The following is a 26,808-nucleotide window of genomic DNA, read 5'->3' as shown; positions in this document are numbered from 1 at the left end:
AATTTACTCACGTTTTTAAGTTAGTACTTTTCACAGTGTAGAGTGAAGACAAAAACTCCCAGTATAAAAAATGCCTTTAAAATGAACAAAACCATTAATGAAACACTAAACCTAAACTGAAATGAACACGTTTATAAAAAGAGTATCGATTTCATAAATGCCAATAACCTTGCAGATATGTTTGTTGTTTACACACAAACCTCGCTCACTAGAGACCACAGTTGCCAGCACGTGCCTTGATCCTGACAAGTAAAGCGTTGATGCTCTTGTGTCAGTGGATAGTAAATCTCCCCCAGTGCTGACCAAGGCGAACTGACCCAATCCGCTCAGGCAGGTAAGGAAGCATGGCTCTGTATCATAATCCATCCGTCCATTTTGTGAAGGCTGAAGAATGGGTGAAAGGGATTGCTATAACCCTGGCTAACCTGATTAGTTGGACCATACACATCCTGGGTACAAATAGCAGCTCCACCCCACCGGTCACTGCTCTCTCTGTCCTCAAGCTGCGCAATTAGTCATCAGCAATCATCACTACAAGGTATGAAACTTATTAAAAATATTGATTTTGAATTATCTGTTTGTTGTTTGTTTGAACTATTTATCTAAAATGAGCTGAAAAAACACAACTATTAAGGTTTTTTGTTGACAAATTAAATGTTTTGTGTCAAGTCTATTTAATTTTGTAAAAACTAATAAGCTAACTTAAATTCTTCATGTTTTCCGAACACAAATCGATTGTGTACACTGTAAAAAGCGATTAGTTCCTTGCTAAAAAAGCAATAGATTGATTTACTTTAAAAATGTCAGAAAACTCATTGACTTAACTTATATAATTATGCACAAAGTTTACCTTAATAATAATAAGGCAACAACTTATACTGTTTTTCTTTAAGTAAAATCAACTAATCACTTTTTACAGTGTGGAACCCAGCATTTTTCACAGTGTGCCTGTGGGTAAACAATGAGTAATGAGCATTTTTATGTTTTTATGAGCCTCTTTTAAGTCTTGCAAAGCCATTTTTTATTTCATTTATTTTATGTAAAATATCATTTTATTAATCTTGTGTGAGTTTCCTTCCTTAAATATAACAAAACGTAATGTTTAATTAGCAATAAACTCTCACCGGCCACTTTATTAGGTACACCTTACCAGTACCAGGTTGGACCCACTTTTGCCTTCAGAACTGCCTTAATCCTTCATGGCGTACATTCAACAAGGAACTGGAAATATTCCTTTTGGTCCATATTGGCAGGATAGCATCACGCAGTTGCTGCAGATTTGTCGGCTGCACATCCATGATGCGAATCTCCCGCATTACATCCCAACGGAGCTCTATTGGATTGACATCTGGTGACTATGGAGACCATTTGAGTACAGTGAACTCATTGTCATGTTCAAGAAACCAGTCTGAGATGATTCACGCTTTATGGCATGGCGTTATCCTGCTGGAAGTAGCCATCAGAAGATGGAGACACTGTGGTCATAAAGGAATGGACATGGTCAGCAACAATACTCAGGCTCAGGCTGTGGTGTTGACACGATGCTCAATTGGTACTAATGGGCCCAAAGTGTGCCAAGAAAAAGTCCCCCACACCATTACACCACCACCAGAAGCCTGAACCGTTGATACAAGGCAGGATGGATCCATGCTTTCATGTTGTTGACACCAAATTCTGACCCGAACATCTGAATGTCACAGCAGAAATTGAGAAGTCAAGAAATTCAATCTTCTATTGTCCAATTTTGGGGAGCCTGTGCAAATTGTAGCCTCAGTTTCCTGTTCTTAGCTAACCGGAGTGGCACCCGGTGTGGTCTTCTGTTGCTCATCCGCTTCAAGGTTGGACGTGTTGTGCGTTCAGAGATGCTCTTCTACAGACCTCGGTTGTAACGAGTTGTTATTTGAGTTACTAATAACTCAAATAATATTTGAGTAATGAGCCTTTCTATCAGCTGGAACCAGTCTGGCCACTCTCCTCTGACCTCTGGCATCAGCAAGGCAATTGCACCCACAGAACTGCCGCTCACAGGATGTTTTCTCTTTTTCGGACCATTCCCTGTAAACCCTAGAGAAGGTTGTGCATGAAAATCCCAGTAGATCAGCAGTTTCTGAAATACCCAGACCAGCCCGTCTGGCACCAACAACCATACCACATTCAAAGTCACTTAAATCACCTTTTTTCTCCATTCTGATGCTTGGTTTGAACTGCAGCAGATCGTCTTGACCATGTCTACATGCCTAAATGCATAGAGTTGCTGCCATGTGATTGGCTGATTAGAAACTTGCATTAACGAGCAGTTGGACAGGTGTACCTAATAAAGTGGCTGTTGAGTGTAAATTGCAAATTGTTATGACAGGATGTGCTGACAACAGAGATAGTTCCAAATGCAGCCGTATTATAAAATGGGATGGTCGTACAGGCAAGGGTAAACAGGAGCACCAACAACAACAGAGAAAATCCAAAGAGTAATCCACATAATAGGCGATGGTCAGGGCAGGCAGAAAAATGGTCGTAAATAGGGTAAACAGTCCAGGGATCAAAACACAGACAGGCTAACACAGGGAACCGCTTTGAAATGTGTGGTAAATGTGTTGTCTTTATAGTCCGAGTAATCAGTCTATCATGAGCTTCCAGCTGTGTGTGTCTATTCAGGGGGAATCAGGAACTGGTGTGGGAGTGCAAAGACTTCTGGGAGTTGTATTTCATATAGTGGCAGATGTGCAGTTCTGCACAGGCTAGATTCCTGTTGATCGTGACACTAATAGCCTAATTTGAATATTTTTAAAGGTGTTTGTTTAATCAATATACAGATTTTGTTTAGTTTTGTTTTTGTTTTGTGTTTGATAGAAAGTTTTCTATTATTAACAATCATGCAGTACATCAGTGGAAAGCTTATTTAGTCATCTGCTGTATAAATCTCAATAAGCAGATATATATATATATATATATATATATATATATATATATATATATATATATATATATATATATATATATATATATATATATATATATATATATATATATATATATGGCTGGTTTTGGTGTCCCGGGTCACATTCAAAATGATGTATATAATTGTAAATTACTGTTTTAAGGACTTTTCCATTACAGTCAGTTTAGTAGACTGCAGTTTGGTTTATATTACACAATGGCTTGATATTAATCACTGACCTTTTCATTTCTTGTTGTGTTCAGGTCTCTCAACAACAATGAGTCCAAAAAATGTCGTTTTCAAGAAAATTTCCAAAGACAAGTCGGTAAGTTTGAGTAACATTTTCTAAACATTAGGAAAGTTTATATGATCTTAGCAAACCCAGTAGTAATTTGTGTTTGATAGATGGCTAAACATAGAAAGCTTGGCTAAATCAAGACTAAATTTGGGCTGTCAGTGAAATAGACATCTAACAATACTTGAAAAAGGAATGAATGACTACAGTTTGTCTAATCTATCTATTTGATAGTCTATTTTTGCACTTGTCTATTAGATTTTTCCTAATAGCCAATATTTAGCCTTGTTTTAGCTACGGCATCTATGTTTAGATGTATATTAGATTCTATTAGATGTCTATTAAACACAAAATTGCTTGATGGGAATCATGTTCAGCTTTTCAGGTCATAGAAAGGATAATTTTCGTCACACTTTTGAGAATTTATTGTCCCTATTTAATCCTGAAAGTGTTTGGATTGTCAGAGAAACTGGAGAAAAGAAGACATACAGAAGAATTGTTACTAATGGTCACTAATGGTTACCGACTTTCCTCACATTTGACCCAATTCTGAAAATGCTGGGTTGTCGTAACCCAACAATAAGTAAAATATGGACATTTTCACTTTTTAACCTAATGATTTGATTTGTCTACATTTGACCCAATTCTAAATATGCAGAGTTGTCGTATCCCAATGATAGGTAAAATTTGGACAAATAAAATTCAAATGAAAACTTTTACCCTGAAGGTTGGGTTTGTCCACATTTGACCCCAATTCTGAAAATGCAGGGTTGTCATAACCTAACGTGGATAAAATATGGACAAGTTCAATTTATATGACACTTTTTAACCTGAATGTTGGGTTTGTCCACATTTGACCCAATTTTGAAAATGCAGGGTTGTCCTAACCCAAGGTTTGGTAAAATATGGACAAATTCAATTGAAATGACACTTTTTAACCTGAAGGTTGGGTTTGTCCACATTTGACCCAATTCTAAAAATGCTGGGTTGTCGTATCCCAGCAAAAGGTAAAATTTGGACAAATAAAATTTTAATAAAAACTTTTACCCTGAAGGTTGGGTTTATCCACATTTGACCCCAATTCTGAAAATGCAGGGTTGTCATAACCCAATGATAAGTAAATATGGACAAATTCAATTTAAATGACACTTTTTAGGCAGCACGGGGTGCAGTGGGTAGCACAATTGCCTCACAGCAAGAAGGTCGCTGGTTCGAGCCCCGGCTGGGTCAGCTGGTATTTCTGTGTGTAGTTTGAATGTTCTCCCCATGTTCGCGTGGGTTTCCTCCGGGTGCTCTGGTTACCCCTTCAAGACCAAAAACATGTGGTATAGGTGAATTGGGTAAGCTAGAATGTCCTTGAATGAGTGTGTATGGATGTTTTCCAGTGATGGGTTGCAGCTGGAAGGGAATCCGCTGTGTAAAACATATGCTGGATAAGTTAGTGGTTTATTTCCCTGTGGTGACCCTAGATTAATAAAGGGACTAAGCTTACAACAAGTATTTTTTTTTTTTCAAATGTACTAGTGGGTGCAGAACACTATAGTTCATTTAGATAAGCAGGGATAGCCAAATAAAATATATTGAGACATATTGAACCCAAAAAATTTTAAACTGTAAACTAAAAGGCTGGGCAACACGGTGGTGCAGTAGGTAGTGCTGTCGCCTCACAGTAAGAAGGTCACTGGTATGAGCCTTGGCTAGGTCAATTGGCATTTCTGTGTGGAGTTTGCATGTTCTCCCCGTATACCTGTGGGTTTCCTCCGGGTGCTTTCCCCCACAAGTCCAAAGACATGCAGTACAGGTGAATTGGCTAAGCTAAAATTGACTGTAGTTTATGTGTGTGAATAAGTGTGTATGGATGTTTTCCAGTGATGGGTTGGAGCTGGAAGGGCATCCACTGTGTAAAACATGTGTTGGATAAGTTGGTCGCTGTGGCGACCCCTGATTAGTAAAGGGACTAAGCCGAAAAGAAAATGAATGAATGAATGAATGAATGAATGAATGAATGAATGAATGAATGAATGAATGAAAATAAAAGCCAACAGAAAGTGAAGAAGCCCCAGCAGTGAGTTTGGAAAAAACTGAAGTTTAGGTTTGATGAATTTGCTTGACAGCAGAGACAACAGAGTACTGATAGTTGTATCAATAGGGACACTTTTCATTGGTCACAGGTCAACTGCAAAAAGTTGGCCTGATTTCACCCTAAATATTGTCACAGCAAAATATGATTCAGATGTGTGTTGGACATGCATGCAGTAAGCTATTAAATTCATGAAGCTGTAAAAAAGACACTGATTATAGGCCTTCATTATTAATCCATGTTTTCCATTCAGGTGGGTGTGTATATGGGGAAGAGAGACTTTGTTGACCGAGTGGACTCAGTAGATCCAGTGGGTAAGTCATTGAATCAGCATTTCTGTTTTTCAATGTATCTATTTTTAACATATAATCTTTCATTTACATTTACTTCTACTTTGTATTTTCTTTTGCATCAGACGGTGTCATTCTTATTGACCCTGAACAGCTGAGGGGCAAAAAAGGTCACTAAATTAATTCACAATTCCACCAAAAGTGACCAGATGATCATTCAGACATACTATAACAAGACTCTCTGTGTCGTCCTCCAGCATATGTCACATTGTCATGCGTGTTCCGGTATGGCCGTGATGACGACGCAGAGGTGTTGGGTATCTCGTTTAGGAAAGAGATCTACATTTCCACCCGGCAGGTCTACCCCGCACTGCAGGACAAAGAGCAGTGCATTCTCACCAAAGTGCAGGAGAAACTACTGCGCAAACTGGGGGACAATGCCTACCCCTTTTTCTTTGAAGTAAGTGACTTCATGTGATGTCATTTAATTTAGACATCTTTGCAAAATTAAAAGGTACCATGGTGTCGAATCATCTACCTTTAGGGTAGGGGTTCTCAAACTCGGCCCTATAGGTCCAGTGTCCTGCCGATTTTAACTTGCCTCCAACACATCTGCAAGGATGATTCTAGAAAACCTAGTAAGAGCTTGATTAGCTAGCCAAGGTGTGTCTGATCGGGGTTGGAACTAAACTTTGCAGGACACCGGCCCTCCAGTACCGAGCTTGAAAACCCCTGCTTTATTGGTTATACCACGTGCAACTTGATAAGAAAGACTTTTCTCATTTCTGTTTCTTTAGTTCCCTGATAACTTGCCCTGCTCAGTTGGACTGCAGCCAGCCCCAAAAGATGTCGGAAAGGTATCTCTATTTTATTTACTTTTTTTTTCCTCGTTTTGCTTTTCAAATTGTGGGTTGTTCTTTAAATAACTGCAACACAGGCTCATCGTGAATATGTACCCAAGTCTACATTTCTGTAGGGCACAAATTATGTGCTCCAAGGTACATTTGGGTTAGTTTTATCTGTAAGTGAAGTTTCACAAACTGATTTCAAGAGTAGCACTTGATATGGTTGATCGCAGCTGATCCCCCCTTCGTAATCGGAAGCCAAACGGATGAATTTAAGATCAATATAAATAGCCCGTCTTGTAGGGATGTAACGGTATCAGAATTTCACGGTACGGTAATACCTTGATATGAATGGCACGGTACGGTATTTATTGAATAATTTACAGGAAAAACAAAACTAATGAAAAGACTCGAAAAAAGTGCCAAAAGTGTTTATGTACCTTAGCACTGAACATATCAATGACATACAAATTAGCCATCTATCTGTAAGTTTCGAAACAGGAACTTCAAGTTTTCAATTTTATTAACAAAAATTTATTAAACCATATAAAAAACATAAAGTTTCAATTTAGTATTGTTGAAAACTCATCACATTCAACATTTAATCACTCACTCACTTAGATAGAGATGGATTTTTTAAGGAAAATTATCATATAACTATAATCTGGTCAAAGCTGGGATCTCTGGGCATGTCCCCTGCAACAGAAAAAAACCCTCTCATTTGGGACTGAGGTTTCTGGGACAGAGAGATATGATTTAGCCAAGGTTGACAGCAGTGGGTAACGTTGTGCAATGTCTTTCCACCACTTGAGAGGACAAGCCATGAGTGAGATATAGGTCTCTTTGCGGTACAAGTCAATGTCTGCATCAATCTAACAAGTGTGCTGTGTTCTGCAGTCCCCATGACTGTTTTTAGCCGTATTCCCCTACTTATATTTAACCACAGTCTGGCAGTGCCTGCATACGTTTTTTTCTTTGTCTGTCACCTTTTCTCCTTTTTCATATCTATTTAGAAAGAAACCGAAATGCTTCCACACATCCGATTTAAAACCCGCTTTAGGTTCGATCATTTCCAGCTCTTTTTCTTCCCTGCTACTAGCAACACACTCCATTTCCGCATTACTGGATCTGTAGTGTCAACAGACCGCAAAGGATCATGGCCACGCCTAGGCTGATGGAAATTGTAGTTCTCTCTACCTTCCGTTCGCTTCATTCGCCTGAGCAAACTTTTCTCAGAAATATAGTTTTATTAAATCATGCGCCAACAGTCATATTGAAAAAAATTACTATTGCGGTATGATGGTATTTACAATATTGTTACATCCCTACCGTCTAGTATTACTCTCTCATCTTCGTTTTTTTAAAAATCCCCCATCCACCCCAACTTTTCTTCCTTTATCAGGGGGAGCTCTTGAGAACTACCTGGTCTCGTACCCCGTTACATACTCACACCGGGTGGAAGCCCTAGGCTCAATTATCAGCATTCCAAACCTGCTATTATTATGAAGCAATATCTAATGAACTCTTGAAAAAGGGTATGACACTGATGTCGATGGCTTCTGTTCCTTTTCCCGCTACTGGCAGACCCCTTACCTCCTCGTTGATGGCTTTTCAAATGTTACAAGCTTGCCCTGGTGGCTCGCTGTGTACATCAGCGGCCTTGGGTGACAACAGGGGTTTAAGTCCGGCAAAGAGCAGTTCCAGAAATTAAATAAAAGCAAATTAATAAAGAACAGGCCGAGAACATGCTAATAAAACTACCCGAAAATGTGGTAAAACTGTGCAGGGCTTTTCTTTATTTTCCAGATCAGCTTTCGAATATGCTATAAGTTGTGTTTGTAAACACTCGCTCCATCGGGTTCGCGGCTGTCAGCGCTAGCCACACTTGTCACCAAGCCGACCAATCACAGAGCTTGAACTACTTGTCGTTACTATAATCGTCTCTATAGGGGTCTAGCGAAGAACGGTTACAGAAAGCAGGTCAATCAAAAGCAAATAAATAAACAACAGGCCGAGAGTGTGGTGAAATAAAACATCTGAAAATGTGGTAAAATCGTGCAGGGCTTTTCTTTAATTTTTAGATCAGCTTTCGAAAACGCTATAGGATGCGTTTAGGGAAAGGGTGTGTTGGGTCAGTCGGTCATCCAGTCATTTAAGGCTGGTTTATACTTCTGCATCGAGTAATCGGCGTGACCCACGGCCAGGGCCATGAGACCCTTCGAGGGGCATGTGCTCAAAGTGAAAATCCCAGGGGTTGGTGGGTGGATGATGAGTAAGCGATCGCAAAGTGAAGACCGTGGTGGCGGGGAGGGAGGAGGTGGGTCGTAAAGTAATTGTTGGATTGGGATTGATGTCACTTGTAAACACTCGCCCTATTGGACTCTCTGCACCACCCACACTTGTCACAGCTACCAAGCCGACCAATCAAAGAGCTTGCACTACTCGTCGTTGCGCCTTGTAGTAACATTATTATTACAGCAGCCGTGAAGCTATAGGGGTTCAAATCCAGCGAAGAAGAACGATTCCAGAAAGCAGGTAAAACAAACGAAAATAAATAAAGGCAGAGAACGTGGTGAAATAAAACATCTGAAAACGTGGTAAAATCGTGCTGGGCTTTTCTTTAATTTCTAGATCAGCTTTCAAAAACACTATATGTTGTGTTTAGGGGAGGGGTGTGTTGGGTCAGTCGGCCATGCAGTCATTTAAGGCTAGTTTATATGGTATTTCTGCATCTAGTGATCAGCGTGACCTCAATAGTATCTAGATACAGCCTTTATGATGAAAGCTGAGATTGCATCGCTCAGAGATGCAATGTCAGACACAATGCACTCAATGGAGCTAGTGATGTCACTGTGAGGGGTGGGGTTAGGTGAGCACATTAAAAAGCATTAGATGCATCTCAGATTGCATCTGCACCAAGTCTGCAGCCAGACCTCTCTCCGTGACCCACGGCCAGGGCCGTGCAGAGACCCTTTGAGGGTAGACTCTGAGTCCTAGGCTATCCAGGTCAGCTGTTTTAGCATTAGCTTTTAGCATAATGATTCCAGGGTAGCCTTAAATAGGCTTTGGTCCTACTCTGACATAATTGTTTCTCTAGTATGCTTGTGATGTACTGTATGACCTCTGTTTTAGTATCTCATCTGTTTTCACAGCACTGTGCTGTTGAGTTTGAGGTGAAAGCCTTCTGTGCTGAGAGCCAGGATGCCAAAGTTCGCAAACGGTTAGTCTTCATCTTTTTCTATAACATATGAAGGAAACACTGGATAGTGCTATTCTGGGGTCCATTCTTCGTAACTTGCTTAAATGATCTAAGATGATTAGGCAGATCCTGGATCTTTTAATCTTGATAACAGATCTCTGGCTAATTTGGTTCTTCAAACAGGTTCGCGAATCAGATTAAAATGTCTGGATGAACTGATCTGAGATCATTACGTGTATTGTGAAGGACAGATCTATCGATCCCCGAAATCAAGATCAGCAATGGAACGATTGGCTGACGGCATAGCAGCGTAATGACATCATCTGATTAATATTCAATTATCCATGTGAGCTAAATTACATCAAATTAGCAGTAAACGGTTTGTTAAATAGGATAAGCAATAACTTTACACCTTGTTGTGGGCTGTATGGCCCTTTCATGTGTGAAGAGCGATCTCTTTAGTTTTACAGTTAGCTGATTTTCCTTATTATAGTAGTATTATAGAAACCATTTTTTAATCGGTGTAAAGAATAACTGGATATTTACAAAAACATATTGATATTGGTAAAGGCATCTGCAACTTTTGTGAAGTATCAAATCACCAGCATATTAACTGTCAAAACATGTTTATGACTGCATAAATGTATTATTGCTTTTAAAAAGTCACATATTGTGCATTATCAGACACAAATTGTACTAAAGCGATATAAAAAGTTCATATCAATAAGTTTTCTCTTTGCACCACCAGGTGGCAGTCTTTATACTTTCATTTCGGGGGAGCAGATTGCATAAGTTTTATTAATATATATATATATATATATATATATATATATATATATATATATATATATATATATATATATATATATATTTAAAAATAGTTACTATTTTCCTAAGTGTATATAACTACTACTGTAAGAAATTATCAGATTTCGGTACATACTTTCAGTATTTTCTTTGCTTGAATTGAGCCGATCTAATCCTGTTTATATGAATTGAGCCTGCTCCCGACCAGGTTTGATCTACCAGAACTGTTGCTATGACAACAACTCTCGGATCAGTTTTGAAAAACGAAACGATCCTGGATCGTGTCAAATCGTCAATAACCAAATCCAGCTAACTGAGTAATCCACGTACGAAGAGCGGACCCCAGGTCTGCCATGACATACTTGTACTACCAATTGTCCTTAACATAATTTAAGTTAACATGAGTTGTGTGTTGAGAGAGTATAGTTTATGTAGGCTGTGAAGCATTGTAGACCAACAGTATAGAAGTTTAAAAAAACAACATAATTATTGCTTACTTATGGAAATTATTTGAGGTATGATTAATAAAACTTGCATAAAATACGTGAACGTACACTACAATAACTTTTCAATTATTTATTAATGATTATTATGATGAGTTAAAGTGATTCAACTAAGTCAATGATTATGCTAAATACACTCTAAAAGAATTATTTTTGCTGTTTGTTCAAACTACTTATTTAAAATGAGCTGAAATAACACAATTCTTGAGTTTTGGTTAAAACCTAATTTACCTAATAATACAACTTAATCGATTTGTCTTGGGAACCTAACATTTTTTACAGCGTATGTCTACTTTGTTTACATTTGTTTATAGATTTTTTTTTTGTCGGAATTGGAATTTGAATTGTCCGGAATCTATTACACATGCTTTGATTTTAGTGGTGTGAATTTGCTGGTGTGCTTTGTCATTGGGGCAATGTTTCTCATTGGTTAAGTCGATCCCAAAGTCGATCCTATTTCATGTACAGGAAAAATTATACATTTTTAAGATCCCTTACAATGGCATACAAAAAAAGATTGCAGGATTCACCTCTTGTCTAAAAAATAAATCTGTCATTATCACAATCAAAAGTTTAATACAGCGAGTCACAAAGTCCAGTACGCTCCAGAAAGCTAGGAACACCTTAGTGTGTAAAGATTCAAATCAATTAAATTCAAGTTGTATAGCGCTTTTTACAATAAGTGATGTTTTGTAAACAAATTTCGGGAGGAGCACAATCAGTCTTTGACGAGACTCACAATCACAATCATTCTATTATCCAATCAGCTTAAGAGCAAACCCCTATAAATAGTCAAACACGTCATACCTCCTTTTTCCTCGACTTCAGCATCCCTCCACCATCCCAACTCCACACTATTAAACCAGATACCTATTTAAATCTGAGGGGAGAGTATTCTAGAGCCGGGCTAGACACTGCGCTCGGATCCTATCTCTTTTTATCCTGTTAAGGGGAATAACACGAGTTAGGGTGTCTTCCCGAGCTCAGAGCCCTCTCCCCAGACAGCACGCCAAATACGCATATTCTATTCAGTCAAATATCTGAGTGTGAACTCATGAATTATTGTTTCAAAGCAGCTAACAGATGCACAATGTTGCATTACAATCAAATTAAGTTAAAGTCACAATCAAATATAAGTTATTATATATAAACAAGTTAACCTGCAGTTTTATAGCGTATAGGTGATGTCTATGTGTTCATGTTTAATGAAGTGTATTAAGTGCATGTGTTGTCAAAGTCCTCGATGGTTGGCATCATCTCTTCGTATGTATTGTCCTTGAAGACCACTTACTAGTTCATTTCTGAGCTTTTAATATCTGTTCTTGTAACCGTCCACCACCTACATCAGGAGCTCAGTCGGTCTGATGATCCGTAAGGTCCAGTATGCCCCAGAGAAGCTCGGACCCGCTCCCAGTGTGGAGACCACCCGTGACTTCCTCATGTCTGACAAACCGCTGCATTTGGAAGCTAGCTTGGAGAAGCAGGTGGGTTGCAAACATTTTTTGGTGAGATTATGATGTTTTATATTGCTTTTATTGAGGATTTTTTTTTTGTACAGTTAAAGTCAACCTCACAGCAAGAATGTCGCGTGTTCCCGACTGGGTCAGTTGGCGTTTCTGTGTGGAGTTTGCATGTTCTCCCAGTGTTGACGTGGGTGAATTGAATAAACGAAATTGCTTATAGTGTATGAGTGTGTTTGAATAAGAGTGTATGGATGTTTCCCAGTACTGGGTTGCAGCTGGAAAGGCATCCGCTGCATAAATAGTTGGTGGTTCATTCCACTGTGGTTGACCTCTGAAATAGAGACTAAGCCGAAGGAAAATAAATAAATAAAATTTATAAATAACAGTTTTGGTCATTTATTTATTTTCGGTTTAGTCCCTTTATTAATCTGGGGTCGCCACTGCAGAATGAACCGCCAACTTATCAAGCATATTTTTTTTACGCAGCGGATGCCCTTCCAGCTGCAACCCATCACTTGGAATCACACACTCATGCACACACAGTATGGTCAATTTTATCATGCCCAATTCACATAGCGCATGTCTTTGGACTTGTGGGAGCACCAGAGAACACCCACAGCAACATGGGGAGAGCATGCAAACTCCACACAGAAATGCCAACTGACCCAGCCGAGGCTCGAACCAGCAACATTTTTGCTGTGAGGCGAACGTGCTACCCACTGCGCCACCACGTCACCCTACAGTTTTTCTTACATTATCTTATTTTATTTTTTCCTTGTAGACGTACTATCACGGAGAACCCATCAACGTAAGGGTCAAAATCAATAACCAATCCAACAAAAATGTGAGGAACATCATCCTTTCCGGTGAGTGCATTAACAAATCAGCAGACTAAGGCTATTTTGACTCGTTTAACCAAGTCTTATGTACACCCGGACTGTATATATAACATAAAACACTTGTGATTGTCTGTTATTTAGTGGAACAAAACGCCAACGTGGTGCTGTACTGCAATGACAATTATATGAAGGTGGTGGCCACAGAGGATTCTGGGTAATCAGTTTAGTTCAGTTCATTCATTCATTCAATTTCTTGTCGGCTTAGTCCCTTTATCAATCCAAGGTCGTCACAGCAGAATGAACCGCCAACTTATCCAGCACATTTTTTACACAGCGAATGCCCTTCCAGCCGCAACCCATCTCTGGGAAACATCCACACACATATTCACACACACACTCATACACTACAGACAATTTAGCCTATCCAATTCACCTGTACCGCATGTCTTTGGACTGTGGGGGAAACCGGAGCACCTGGAGGAAACCCACGCGAATGCAGGGAGAACATGCAAACTCCACACAGAAACACCAACTGAGCTGAGGATCGAACCAGCAACCTTCTTGTTGTGAGGCGACAGCACTACCTACTGCGCCACTGCGTCGGCAGCAAGGAATTTTTCATAGTGATTCCTATGATTTTTTTTTCTTCTCGAAAAAGTCTTATTTGTTTTATTTTGGCTAGAATAAAATCAGTTTTAATTGTTTTAAAACCATTTTAAGGTCAAAAGTATTAGCCCCCTTAAGCAATATTTATTTAATTTGACTGTTGAAATAGTTTTTCAGGAGAAATAACAAAACGGGAGGGTGGCGAAAAACCCAACAGTCCATTTCTATGTTTATTTTGTTTAGTCAGTCTTGCAGCAAGAAGGTCGCAGGTTTGAGTCTCAGCTAGATCAGGAGGCCCTTCTGTGTTGAGTTTGCAAATTCTCCCTGTGCCTGTGTGCGTTTCCTCTGGTATCCCTCCAAGACCAAAGACATGTGGTTGTAGGCAGGGCTGGACTGGGGCAAAAAATCGGCCCTGGCATTTTGGGCCAGAGCGGCCCACTAAATTCAATCAAAATGCTATCTCTCTATGCACGTCCAATATTTTTATCAACTCATATTCTATAAAACAGAAAAGCCATATATATGAAATAAATAAATACAAACCCTTAATCTCAATTTAATTTTTGTATACTGTCCATAAAGATATTTGTTGAGTTCTAAAAAATACACTATTCATTCATTTATTTTTCTTCGCATAAGTCCCTTATTTATCAGGGGTTGCCGCAGTGGAATTAACTGCCAACTATTCCAGGTATGTTTTATGCAGCAGATGCCTTTCCAGCCACAACCCAATATTGGAAATCATCCATACACTCTCATTCACACACACTCATACACTACAGCCAATTTAGCTTATTCAATACACTATTCACTCAGCCTATATTCAATAATAAACATAACAAGAACTGCCTGCTAATGCATGGGTAAATCTTCAAAGGGAACAGTGTACTTTATAACCTCTTTCACCTCATCCTGCTTGCTGTTTCACTACCAAACAGCCTCGTGTAGCTGCATATTTATATGAGCATCATCTTCACTCTGAATATTTATAACAAAACAGGGCTTTCATTTCCATTGAAAAGAACAAGCTTTACCCCGTCTCTTTTGCAGAATATCAGTTTTAATAACCAATAATAGCCATTATAACAGTATAACGTACATTAAATTTAAACGATAAAGGTAAGCAATCAGTCAATGTGCAGAATCAGAATCAGCCCGGCCCAAAAAGTACGCCGGCCCATCGGGAAAGTGCCCGGTCCGCCAGATGGCCAGTCCGCCCCTGGTTGTAGGGTCCAGCCAGTTGGTCTAATGATGGTGTCCACTGGGGGATGAAGGTTCACTGCGTGTTCGGTCTTTTGGGTGCACAATGTTGATTTACTTTAAATTTAACTCGTATCTGACTCCAATTTGAATATGAGGTGGTTTAGAATGTTAATATATTTATCTTTAGTTTTATCTGACACCAATCATAAAACATTAAGAAGATTATATCAAAATATAATTTAGATAAATGTTTGAACCTTTTGTCTTCACTAGTAACTATCACATTCGTTCATTCGGGTGCTCATGTCGCTCAGAGAAATCGCCCCTGGCCGAAGGCGTCCCTCACGATCACACTCTCGTCAGTCTTGCCAAATAATTTGGCGTTTAATTCTAATAGTTGTAAAGTAAACGGCCAAGAACATGGACTGACTGTAAAACATGTAATTTTTCTAGTAGCATTGACCACAAAACTATAAATTTGTTAGAGTCTGAGTCTAAAAAATCTAGAAATATATCTAGTAAAATAGTATGTACTGTCATCATGGCAAAGATAAAATAAATCAGTTATTACAGATGAGTTATTAAAACTATTATGTTTAGAAATGTGTTGAAAAAAACTGGCTCTCCAATAAACAGAAATTGGGGGGAATATATACAGGAGGGCTAATAATTCTGACTCCAACTGTATAATAATAAGCAGCTATTTTGCCTGCAGGCACTCTGTTGATTCTGGTGCCAAACTGGAGAAAGTCTACACTTTGCTACCCCTGCTGGCCAATAACAGAGAACGCCGAGGAATTGCGCTGGATGGAAAATTAAAGCATGAAGATACTAATCTAGCCTCTTCCAGCATGTGAGTCTTTGTGACCATAAAATGTGAACATTTTAAATAAATCATTGAACAATGGATATTAATTGTGTTATTGCTCCATCGCAGCATTAAAGAAGGCGTTCAGAAGGAAGTTCTGGGAATCATGGTGTCTTACAGAGTTGTTGTGAAGCTTATTGTTGGAGGGTTAGTATTCCCACAACACAATGTAGTCTTCTTATGTATATTCCCACCAAAAGTCACACATTCATTGTTTGTTTGTTTTTTAATCTAAAGATATCCACACATTTGCAGTTTTCTGTATTTTGTGATTCATGATTTTGTTTTCCCCCATTTATTTATGCTTGTAAATTGCATTATGAGACCTGGATCTATCTTGCAACAACTTTTAAGCTTGAAAAGTAAAAAAAAAAAAAAGACTTTTATTGACATTTTTAATAGTTTAAAGTGATATATTGTTCAATTCAATTCAATTCAGCTTTATTTGTATAGCGCTTTTACAATATAGATTGTGTCAAAGCAGCTTCACATAAATGGTCATAGTAACTGGATCAGTGTAGTTCAGTTTTTAGTGTTTAAGTTCAGTTCAGTTCAGTTTAGCTCAGTTCAGTGTGATTTAATCATTACTGAGAGTCCAAACACTGAAGAGCAAATTCATCGATGCGTAGCTCTACCAATCCTGAACCATGCGAGCCAGTGGCGACAGCGGAGAGGGAAAAAAAACTTCACCTGATGGGAGTGAAGAGAAAAAACCTTGAGAGAACCAGACTCAGTTGGGCACGACCATTTTAATTTCTCCGCTGGCCAAAAGTCTTGTGGAGAGCTTCAGTCACCGTGGTGGAGGCTGGAAGATGGCTTCAGCGAAGACTCGTCTGTCCCTGGAGCGTCGCTGGAATCAGACTCATGTTCTCCACTCCCCACGACCATCAGCGCAGCAGCAGCTCAGGATATGGCCTGGTCCCGGATATGGAAACCTTGGGATCATCTCGTCGCTGGTCTTGGATCCAATCAGTGACTCCGCATAATCTGAGGACCTCGGGATGAGTATCCCCAGGTGAAAATAGAGAATAAAGAGAATAATTAGCGTAGCTGCTGTTCATAGTGTATATAAGCAAGATGCAGAAGCCTGTGTGGAACCCGCTAGGTGATGCATTGAGTGTATGCTTTACTAAACAGATAGGTCTTTAATCTAGTTTTGTACTGGGAGAGTGTGTCTGAGCCTCGGACGTTATCAGGAAGGCTATTCCAGAGTGTAGGAGCCATGAAAGAGAAGGCTCGACCTCCTTTACTTGATTTTGCTATTCTAGGTACTACCAGAAGCCCTGAGTTTCGAGATCTTAAAGTGCGAGTTGGATTGTAGCGAGACAGAAGGTTGGTTAGATAAACAGGAGCTAGATTATTTAGAGCTTTATAGGTGAGAAGTAATATTTTAAATTCAAATATTGTCTGGGTTGGTGTTGTATATTACGCTACAAAAACCTTGTAATAAGCTGCCCGTACATTTCATGTTATTTTGCAGACTCATTTCTCTATATGTTATCTCAAACTACTAAAATGTCAATAAAAGTCGCTTTGTTTAACTGTAGAGTTGAATTTTCAACATCAAAAGTCGACTGAGCAGAGATCAAGCTCCCATAATGCAATTCACAACCGTAAATAAATACAGAAACTGTTATTTAATAGACATATTTTACAGTGTGTGGTGTGTTTTGTACATCCTAATGTTTTTGTTTGTCTTCTGCACAGCATGATGGGATCCAGGTAAATATAATTTTTTTTTTAATCTTGCGCCAAAATCCCAAAAATCCAAAACATAAAATCTAATTTTATAGGGGTAACATGATGTACTTTTCTGTTCTGCAAAGTCACGGAGCTCAAATTCACTCACAAAAATGGTGGCTCATTGGTTAGCACTGTCGCCTTCAAGCAAGGAGGTTGCTGGTTCGAGTCCCGGCTGGGTCAGTTGGCATTCCTGTGAAGTTTGCATGTTCTCCCCATGTTCGCATGGGTTTCCTCCGGGTGCTCCGGTTTCCTCCACAGTCCAAACACATTGAGGTCAAACAACATTGAGTAACTTTGTTTGAGTAAACAAAATTGTCCGTAGTGTATGAGTGTGTGTGTGAATAAGAGTGTATGGATGTTTCCCAGCACTGGGTTGCAGCTGGATGGGCATCCGCCGTGTAAAACATATGTCAGATAAGTTGGCGGTTCATTCCACTATGGCCACCTCTGAAATAGAGACTAAGCTGAAGGAAAATGAACGAATAGACATTATTACATCATATTGGACTTTTGAGACGTTCCCTAACTTGCCCATGTCTTCTGAAAGGGTAAAGGGAGGAGCACCAGCTGTTTTCCTTTTAAAGGTACACACACAAAATAGTGCCAACAGATGCTATAATGAATGATGTTTTGAGATGAATTCCACAAATACATAATGGGACACCACAACTTGTGAAGTTTATTTATAAACACATTTCGAGAGGATCACGTGCTCATAATTGTTCACAGCTGTTCCAACGTAAGCTAATGACTAATTATCCTGTCAGACGATCCCTTACCCACTATAAATAACCAGACTTTTCTCATCTCAATATCTTCGTCTTGAAGAAATCCCCCCACCCAACCCTACTTTCCCTCCTTTCAAATAGGCGACACGGTGGACAGTGATTAGCGCTGTTGCCTCACTGCAAGAATACCCCTGGTTTAACTCCCTTCCAAACCAGGCGACATTTCTGTGCGGAGTTTTGCTCGTTCTCCCCGTGATCGTGTGGGTTTTCCCCGGGTCCTCCGATTTCCTCACCCAGTTCAAAAACAAGCACCCTAATAATTTAGCCAAACTCTGAGTACACCTTCTCAGCATCCATATCCGACACTACAATAAGCAGAAGGGGGAGTCATCGAGAGCTACATGAGCTCAAACTCCCCTCTCGCCCTGCAACAGGAAGGAGCCCAGGGCTCAAGGATCTTATAAGCTCAGAGCTCTCTCCCGGGACAGCACGCCAAACAAGCTTATTATCAATCATCAGCTAAGTGTGAACTCTTGAAATATTACAAATTGTTAAAAGTGACATCATATACTTACTTTCTAACTTACTCCCAGGGCCAATTTATATTGAAGTTGATATTTAGTCGCACCATGTTGGTGTTTCGTAACCACATGGTTGTTAGCCCAATGCTCAACCCCCAAACTGGAGGACCATGGCATACACACATACACCACGGACAATTTAATTTATTCAATTAATCTACACAACCCGGGCTCATTGTGGAAACGTAGCCCCGCGGACGTTTCTGCGGACTGCGAGATACGTCCCGGAAGGTACGTATTCGAGCAGTTTTTGTTTTCGCGGATCCGCGAGAGGCCGCTGTGTACGCTTTTTTTCGTCTCAGTTCGCACCCGCGCTGTTCTCGCGCGAAAAGCCGCCCTCCTCTTCCTCCTCCTCCTTCCCTAAACCTAAGCAACGGTTTTCAAAAGCCGTCCAGAAAAAAAAAAGCAAAAGCCCTCGTCTTCGATTTCGACCGCGTTTTCAGATCCCGCCGCGTTCTCGCCCTTTTTTTTCGGATTCTGTTTTTCATCTTACCTGATTTCTGGAACCTGCTGTTCCCCAGACTCGATCCCGGTCGTCGTCGTCCCCGGCTCATCCTCCTCCGGGGTCTCCGCTCCGCCAAAGCAACGCTGTGAGCTAAGCGGACAAACTGGTTGCATCGGGAAAGCCCTCCACTCGGAGGCGAGCCGTCGGCCGGCGAGCGCGAAGAGGAGGAGCCACACCGCCCTGCAGCGTTCGCTCGAAAAAAAACTAAACGCCGCCGTATGTACCTCCGGCCACGTAAATCGCGGTCTCCAGAAATGTCCGCGGGGCTACGTTTCCAGAATGAGCTTGGGTTGCATCTACAGCACATGGACTGTGGAGGAACCGGAGGAAACACTTGCTAACATGGGGAGGACATGCAAACTCCACTCAGAAACTTCAACTGGTCCAGCCGGGGCTTGAACCAGCGGCCTTCTTGCTGTGAGGCGACAGTGCTAATCACTGCACCACTGTGTCGCCCCAAAAGTGGCATCATATGACCCCTTTTAATATCATAAACATGTTTCTGTGGTTCTGATGAGATCTTTTAATGTATAATTTGTGTTTTGACATATCAGTGAGGTCGGAGTGGAACTTCCTTTTCAACTTATGCACCCAAAGCCTGACGCAGGTATTTCATAAGAGCCCATCTTGATGTCAGTGTAAATGTAAATGTCTTTCATATCTTCTTATAAAAATGTGTCTCTTTCTGCTTTTATTCTCTTCATTGCATCTTAAAGTGAAGGAAAGGTCAGTCTTTTTTATTAATATACAGTTGTAGTCAGAGTTATTACCCCTTCTGAATTATTAGCACCCCCCCCCTATATTTTTTCCCCCAATTTCTGTTTAACAGAGAGAAGCACATTTCTAAACATAATAGTTTTGATATCTCATTTCTAATAACTGATTTATTTTATCTTTGCCATGATGACGGTAAATACTATTTGACTAGATATTTTTCAAGATGCTAGTATTCAGCTTAAAGTGACATTAAGGGCTTAACTAGGTTAATTAGGCAAGCTAAAGGGCACCTATGTTGAAAATCATCTATTGTAAGCGGTTTGGACAGAACTGTGTGTAGCTATAGTGTGTCCACAGTCATATGTGATAAAAACGCAGTAAGTCTCTTTTTAAAGCTTTCCTGTTAAAATAGGATCCCAATCCCTCTTTTACTGAGGCCGACCACAACGTGATGCAGGAGTGCAGTTTTCCCGCCCACCGAATTGATTGACAGCCACGTATAAACAACTCTGTAGTAACGCATATAATCATACCAACAAGACAGGACGTGCAAAAAGCAACCAGGAATAAAAGATCTGTTCAGCTCTCTGTGATCATCAATTGTGATCAAGAATGAGTTTTACAAGTTTAAAATGTTTTTAAAACAGTGCATGTTTGTAATGAATTACAGCGATTTTACTGTCTATACTTCATCAGCACAGCCGAATTTAATATTTTATTTTGTACATTAACATAACAAATATCCATACAGCAGTGGATATTAACCTGTATCCTGTCACATATGCTGTGCAAAAAAAAGTGCAAAGGTTAAAGTGTGTGTGTGTGTGTGTGTGTGTGTGTGTTAGTGTTTGTGTGTGTAATGGCATTGTGTGTTACTCATCGTTGCAACTCTTATTGTATTTATTATTAGTGTGTTTTGTGACATATCAGGACACAAATCTGTATAATGACATGGGTATGACGCAGGTCGGAGGTGAAATATGAAGACATTGGGGACGTCCTCATTTCTCAAAAAGCTTATAAATCCCACAGGATGAGTTCAATCAGAGAGTAAAGCTGGACACTGACTCCTGTGATGGTTGGGGTTATTAGTAGGGTGGCGTGAGGGCAATGTAACATACGGTTTGGACAGTATAAAATGAATGCAAACCTATGTAATGTCCCCACTTTTCACAAAAAAAATGTGTGTGTGTGTGTGTGTGTGTGTGTGCGTGTGTGTTAGTGTTTGTGTGTGTAATGGCATTGTGTGTTACTCATCGTTGCAACTCTTATTGTAGTATTTCTCACAAACGTTACGTAAGATCTGCTGCCTCCATGTCTGTCACTGTGTTGTTTATCTGATGCAGCCAAGGCTGAGATTGGGGCACACTCTGACAGGCATGAGGAAACTCATGGGTAGGGAGATCTAGCATTAAAGGCACAGGCCACAAAAACAGCTACATGGTTGTTCAGAGCAGAAAATCCAATATTTTGAAAGGTCTAATAAATAATCTGATGGGTGTTTTGAGCTGAAACTTTACAGACACATTCTGGAGACACAAAAGATTCATCTTAAATTTTGATAAGGGGGTAAAATAGGTGCACTTTAAGGTAATTAAGCAAATTATTGTATAACAGTGGTTTGTTCTGTAGACAAAATGAAGAAAAAAATTGCTTACGGGGGCTAATAATTTTGACCTTAAATAATTTGAAGTAAATTAAAAGCAGCTTTTATTCTAGCCAAAATAAAACAAATAAGACTTTCTCCAGAAGAAAAAAAAATATTACAGGAAATACTGTAAAACATTCCTTGCTCTGTTAAACATCCTTTGGGAAATATTTGAAAAAGAAAGACAAATTCAGAAGAGGGCGAATAATTTTGACTTCAACTGTATATATATCATCAAGTCCTATATATATCAAACTGTATATATATCATCAAGTCCTATATATATCAAACTGTATATATATCATCAAGTCCTATATATATCAAACTGTATATATTTCATCAAGTCCTATATATATCAAACTGTATATATTTCATCAAGTCCTATATATATCAAACTGTATATATATCATCAAGTCCTATATATATCAAACTGTATATATTTCATCAAGTCCTATATATATCAAACTGTATATATTTCATCAAGTCCTATATATATCAAACTGTATATATTTCATCAAGTCCTATATATATATCAAACTGTATATATTTCATCAAGTCCTATATATATCAAACTGTATATATCATCAAGTCCTATATATATCAAACTGTATATATTTCATCAAGTCCTATATATATCAAACTGTATATATATATCATCAAGTCCTATATATATCAAACTGTATATATCATCAAGTCCTATATATATCAAACTGTATATATTTCATCAAGTCCTATATATATCAAACTGTATATATCATCAAGTCCTATATATATATCAAACTGTATATATTTCATCAAGTCCTATATATATCAAACTGTATATATCATCAAGTCCTATATATATCAAACTGTATATATTTCATCAAGTCCTATATATATCAAACTGTATATATATATCATCAAGTCCTATATATATCAAACTGTATATATTTCATCAAGTCCTATATATATCAAACTGCATATATTTCATCAAGTCCTATATATATCAAACTGTATATATATCATCAAGTCCTATATATATCAAACTGTATATATATATCATCAAGTCCTATATATATCAAACTGTATATATTTCATCAAGTCCTATATATATCAAACTGTATATATTTCATCAAGTCCTATATATATCAAACTGTATATATATCATCAAGTCCTATATATATCAAACTGTATATATTTCATCAAGTCCTTATTTTACATCCCTGCATAAATAAATGGCATACATTAGTAATCTAGCTGCTCTCTAGTCTCTAGTTTATTTTATATATCAGTACTTACCTTTTTTTGCAACCTCAATAACATATTTGTGCTGTATCTGTATCTTGTCCTTCATGTGATCGTGCTGTTGCTTTAAACAGTGAAGCGGAAGAAGAAATGGTATTTGAGGAGTTCAAGCGCACCTACCTGAAGGGCATGCCTGAGGACGAGGATGAAGGAAATGCGAACATTGAGGAGAACGTGTAGAAGATCTCGAAGCATCGCTCGATATAGTAAAGTACATAATTAGGGATGTTAAAAATCATATAGAGAACACTGCGAAAGAGCACTTCTCGGTTACACTGAAAAAAAAATTATTCATTGGATATGTTAAAAAGTTTTAAGGTAATTGGTTGGAAACTATTTATGTAGGCTGAATTTAAATAAATTAAGTCAGTGGTTCTCAAACTTTTTTCACCAAGTACCTTAGAAAAAAATTGTCTCTCCAAGTACCACTAACATGAGCAGTATTGAAATACAGTAGCGTAGTAGGCCCAGTAAAGCAGCTACAACTCAGTAAAATAAAAAATAAAAAACGTGGCAGATTACCTCAGAAATATAGGCTATATGTCCAACCCAAGCTCATTCTGGAAACGTAGCCCCGCGGACGTTTCTGGAGACCGCGATTTACGTGGCCGGAGGTCCGTAAAGGCCGGGTTTGGTTTTTTTCGAGCGAACGCTGCAGGGCGGTGTGGCGCCGCTCCACCCCTCCTCTTCGCGCTCGCCGGCCGACGCAATCAGTTTGTCCGCCTAGCTCACAGCGTTGCGTCGGCGGAGACCCCGGAGGAGGAGGAGCCGGAGCCGGCCGCGGTGGACGACGACCGGGATTGAGTCCGGGGAACAGCGGGTTCCGGAAATCAGGTAAGACGAAAAACGGAATTCGGAAAATAAGGGCGAGAACGCGGCGGGATCCGAAAACGTGGTCCGCAGGGCTACGTTTCCACAATGAGCCCGGGTTGTATATGTCATATATGGCATATTATATATCATCATTTTTGATAAATTTTGAAATGTGTTTAGCATGTACATGACATATTTCATTCCTCCGCGTACCACTAAAAGGAAGCCTGTGTACCACTAGTGGTCCACGCACCACAGTTTGAGAACCACTGAATTAAGTTGAACATTGTGGTGGCTCAGTGGTTAGCACTGTCACCTTACAGCAAGAAGGTCGCTGGTTCGAGTCTCTGCTGGGCCAGTTGGCATTTCTCTGTGGAGTTTGCATGTTTTCCCCATGTTCATGTGGGTTTCCTCCGGGTCCTCCGGTTTCCCCCACAGTCCAGTGACATGCGCTATAGGGGAATTGGATGAACTAAATTGGCTGTAGTGTATATGTGTGAATGAGAGTGTATGGGTGTTTCCCAGTACTGGGTTGCGGCTGGAAGTGCATCCGCTGTGTAAAACATATGCTGGAATAGTTGGCGGTTCATTCTGCTGTGGCGACCCCTGATAAATAAGGGACTAAGCCGAAGGAAAATTAATGAATTAAAGTTGAACATTATTAAATGTAATTTGTTTAAATTCAGCCCATATAAACAGTTTGCAACTACATACCTTAAAGACATTTAGTAAATCCAATGAATCACTTTTTTCAGTGTATTTGCTGATTGTAGTTGCAATTAGAGATGAATAGAGATACTCCATCAATCATTCTTCAGCTGTCTGATCTCTGTGGAAGTGGGACCTGTAATTTAAAATTAATAGAGAGCTGTTTCTCCTATTATATACAGATACAGAAGCTGCAAAATGCATATCTAAGTAGTTGTAAAACTTTGTGATATGAAGCAAGAACCTTTATTGTAATAAATGTATTATTATGAAACACTGTATTGTTATAAAATACTGAATTGTAGTGGAGTGTTCAATGATTAAAGCATGATGAAGGAGGAGGAACGAAAGAGGTCTCTTTTTGTTGTTATTTAGGATTTTTGGTAACACTTAATAATTACACACTATGAACCATTAAGCGTTAGCAAATAGTGAAATCATGATCTGTTAATCAATAACTCTACATTAATAAATGTTAGTAAGCAGTTTATAACTGCAGCTACAAAAACTGTATTCTTGACTTACAAACTTATTCATAATGTGCTTAATACTTGTACTTTTGTACTTTATTTATTTTTCATTACTAAATGAAGTATTGCATTATTTGCAAACCATTTATTTAGTTGGATGTTTTTAAGATCATTCAAAATGAGTTAGTAAATGATTAATAAACTATTCAAATGAACATTTATAATTCTCATTATTCAAGCATATAGTAATAGTTACTTTGTGTGTTAATAAATGCTTTATTAACTCAACTTCATCCAGTTTTGTGACCTAATCTAAAGTGAGGACTATTTATGCTTTATAAATCCCTTATAAATGACAAGTAAATGGTCAGTTAAATTCTAAACAGGAAAAAAAACACATTATTTATTCCTATTTGTTTGAAAATACACAAATGAAACTGTACTTTAAGTGAAAAATAAATATTTGCAACCTTATCTAAAATAAAATCACTGTACAGTTTAAACATTGCATCTTATTATATTATTAAATTATTATATTGTTGTTGTTTTATCCAATTTGATGTCATATTTTGACACTCCTGTTATTCAGCAAAAGATTGCAAAGATTTATTGTTCATTTGATACTGAGCCTTTAATCGTCATTTATAAGGCATTTATAAAGCATGAATAGTCCTCACCTTAGATTAGGTCACAAAACTGCATGAAGTTGAGTTAATAAAGCATTTATTAACATATATAGTAACCATTACCATATGCCTGAGTAATATATAAACATTGATTTGAATAGTTTATTAATCATTTACTAACTCATTCTGAATAGTCTTAAAAATCACCAACTACTCCTAAATACAAATGGTTTGTAAATGATGCAATATTTAATTTATTAATGAAAAATAAAGTACTAACAAATTATGAAAATACAATTATTAAACACAATAAAAATGTGGTTGTAAGTCAAGAATAGAGCATTTATATCTGCAGTTATAAACTGCTTACTAATGCTTATTAATACTGAGTTAATGCTTAACAAATATTGAATTTACTAGATGCTAAAGCTTAGTAAATGATTCATAGATTTCTTTCTAGCCAGTGCATCCCCATGAAATCAATACCACAAATATCTTTGCTTAAAATATGTTTTATAATTTTTCTTCGGCTTAGTTCCTTATTTATCAGGGGTTACCACAACGGAAAGAACCGCCATCCATTCCTGCATGTTTTACACAGCAGATGCCCTTTCAGCTGCAACTCTGTACTGGGAAACACCCATACACTCTCACATTATCACACGCACACACACACTATGGCCAATTTTGTTTATCTAATTCACCTATAGAGAATTAAGGAGCGCTATCCTGCTGGAGAATTTGCCCTCTCCTGTGGTTTGTAATGTAATGGGCAGCACAAATGTCTAAATACCTCAGGCTGTTGATGTTGCCATCCACTCTGCAGATCTCTCGCACACCCCCATACTGAATGCAACCCCAATCCATGATTTTTCCTTCACCACACTTGACCTATTTCTGTAAAAATCTTGGGTTCCAATAGGTCTTCTGCAGCATTTTGTGATGATTCAACAGATGATTCTTCAGGAAAAATCCACCTTCTTCCACTTTTCTAAACGATCAACTAGAAGTCAAGTTATTATTTGTTGCTCTTACAACTGGGATCAACGACA

At 38.6% G+C, this 26,808-nt stretch overlaps 1 protein-coding gene across 9 annotated transcripts; it reads left to right on the top strand.

The window, feature by feature from the left end:
• The first annotated feature begins 446 nt into the window (after window positions 1-446).
• On the top strand, window positions 447-25,345 carry saga (S-antigen; retina and pineal gland (arrestin) a). 9 transcript variants are annotated; one of them, XR_015477968.1, is made up of 17 exons: window positions 486-538; window positions 3,199-3,260; window positions 5,564-5,624; window positions 5,726-5,770; window positions 5,858-6,060; window positions 6,398-6,457; window positions 9,598-9,665; window positions 12,303-12,438; window positions 13,199-13,283; window positions 13,398-13,470; window positions 15,781-15,918; window positions 16,003-16,080; window positions 17,641-17,655; window positions 20,045-20,097; window positions 23,214-23,508; window positions 24,232-24,354; window positions 24,396-25,010. XR_015477968.1 is itself a non-coding variant. In NM_200559.2 (16 exons), exons 2-16 carry the CDS (start codon window positions 3,213-3,215, stop codon window positions 23,317-23,319), a joined length of 1,179 nt encoding a protein of 392 aa, NP_956853.1. In that variant the 5' UTR covers window positions 447-538; window positions 3,199-3,212; the 3' UTR covers window positions 23,320-25,345. The 9 variants fall into 9 exon arrangements, 3 of the variants coding, with proteins under 3 accessions (NP_956853.1, XP_087096246.1, XP_087096247.1); NM_200559.2 differs by adding an exon at window positions 20,207-20,216 and having other exon boundaries at window positions 447-538; window positions 23,214-25,345; XR_015477970.1 differs by lacking the exon at window positions 17,641-17,655 and having other exon boundaries at window positions 16,003-16,084.
• Window positions 25,346-26,808: the final 1,463 nt, after the last annotated feature.

Source organism: Danio rerio, chromosome 2 (assembly GCF_052040795.2).
Source record: "Danio rerio strain M-AB ecotype USA chromosome 2, GRCz13ab, whole genome shotgun sequence".
Lineage (NCBI taxonomy): Eukaryota > Metazoa > Chordata > Actinopteri > Cypriniformes > Danionidae > Danio > Danio rerio.
The sequence above is the reverse complement of the archived record's forward strand: the minus strand, read 5'-3'. Positions and strand labels throughout refer to the sequence as shown.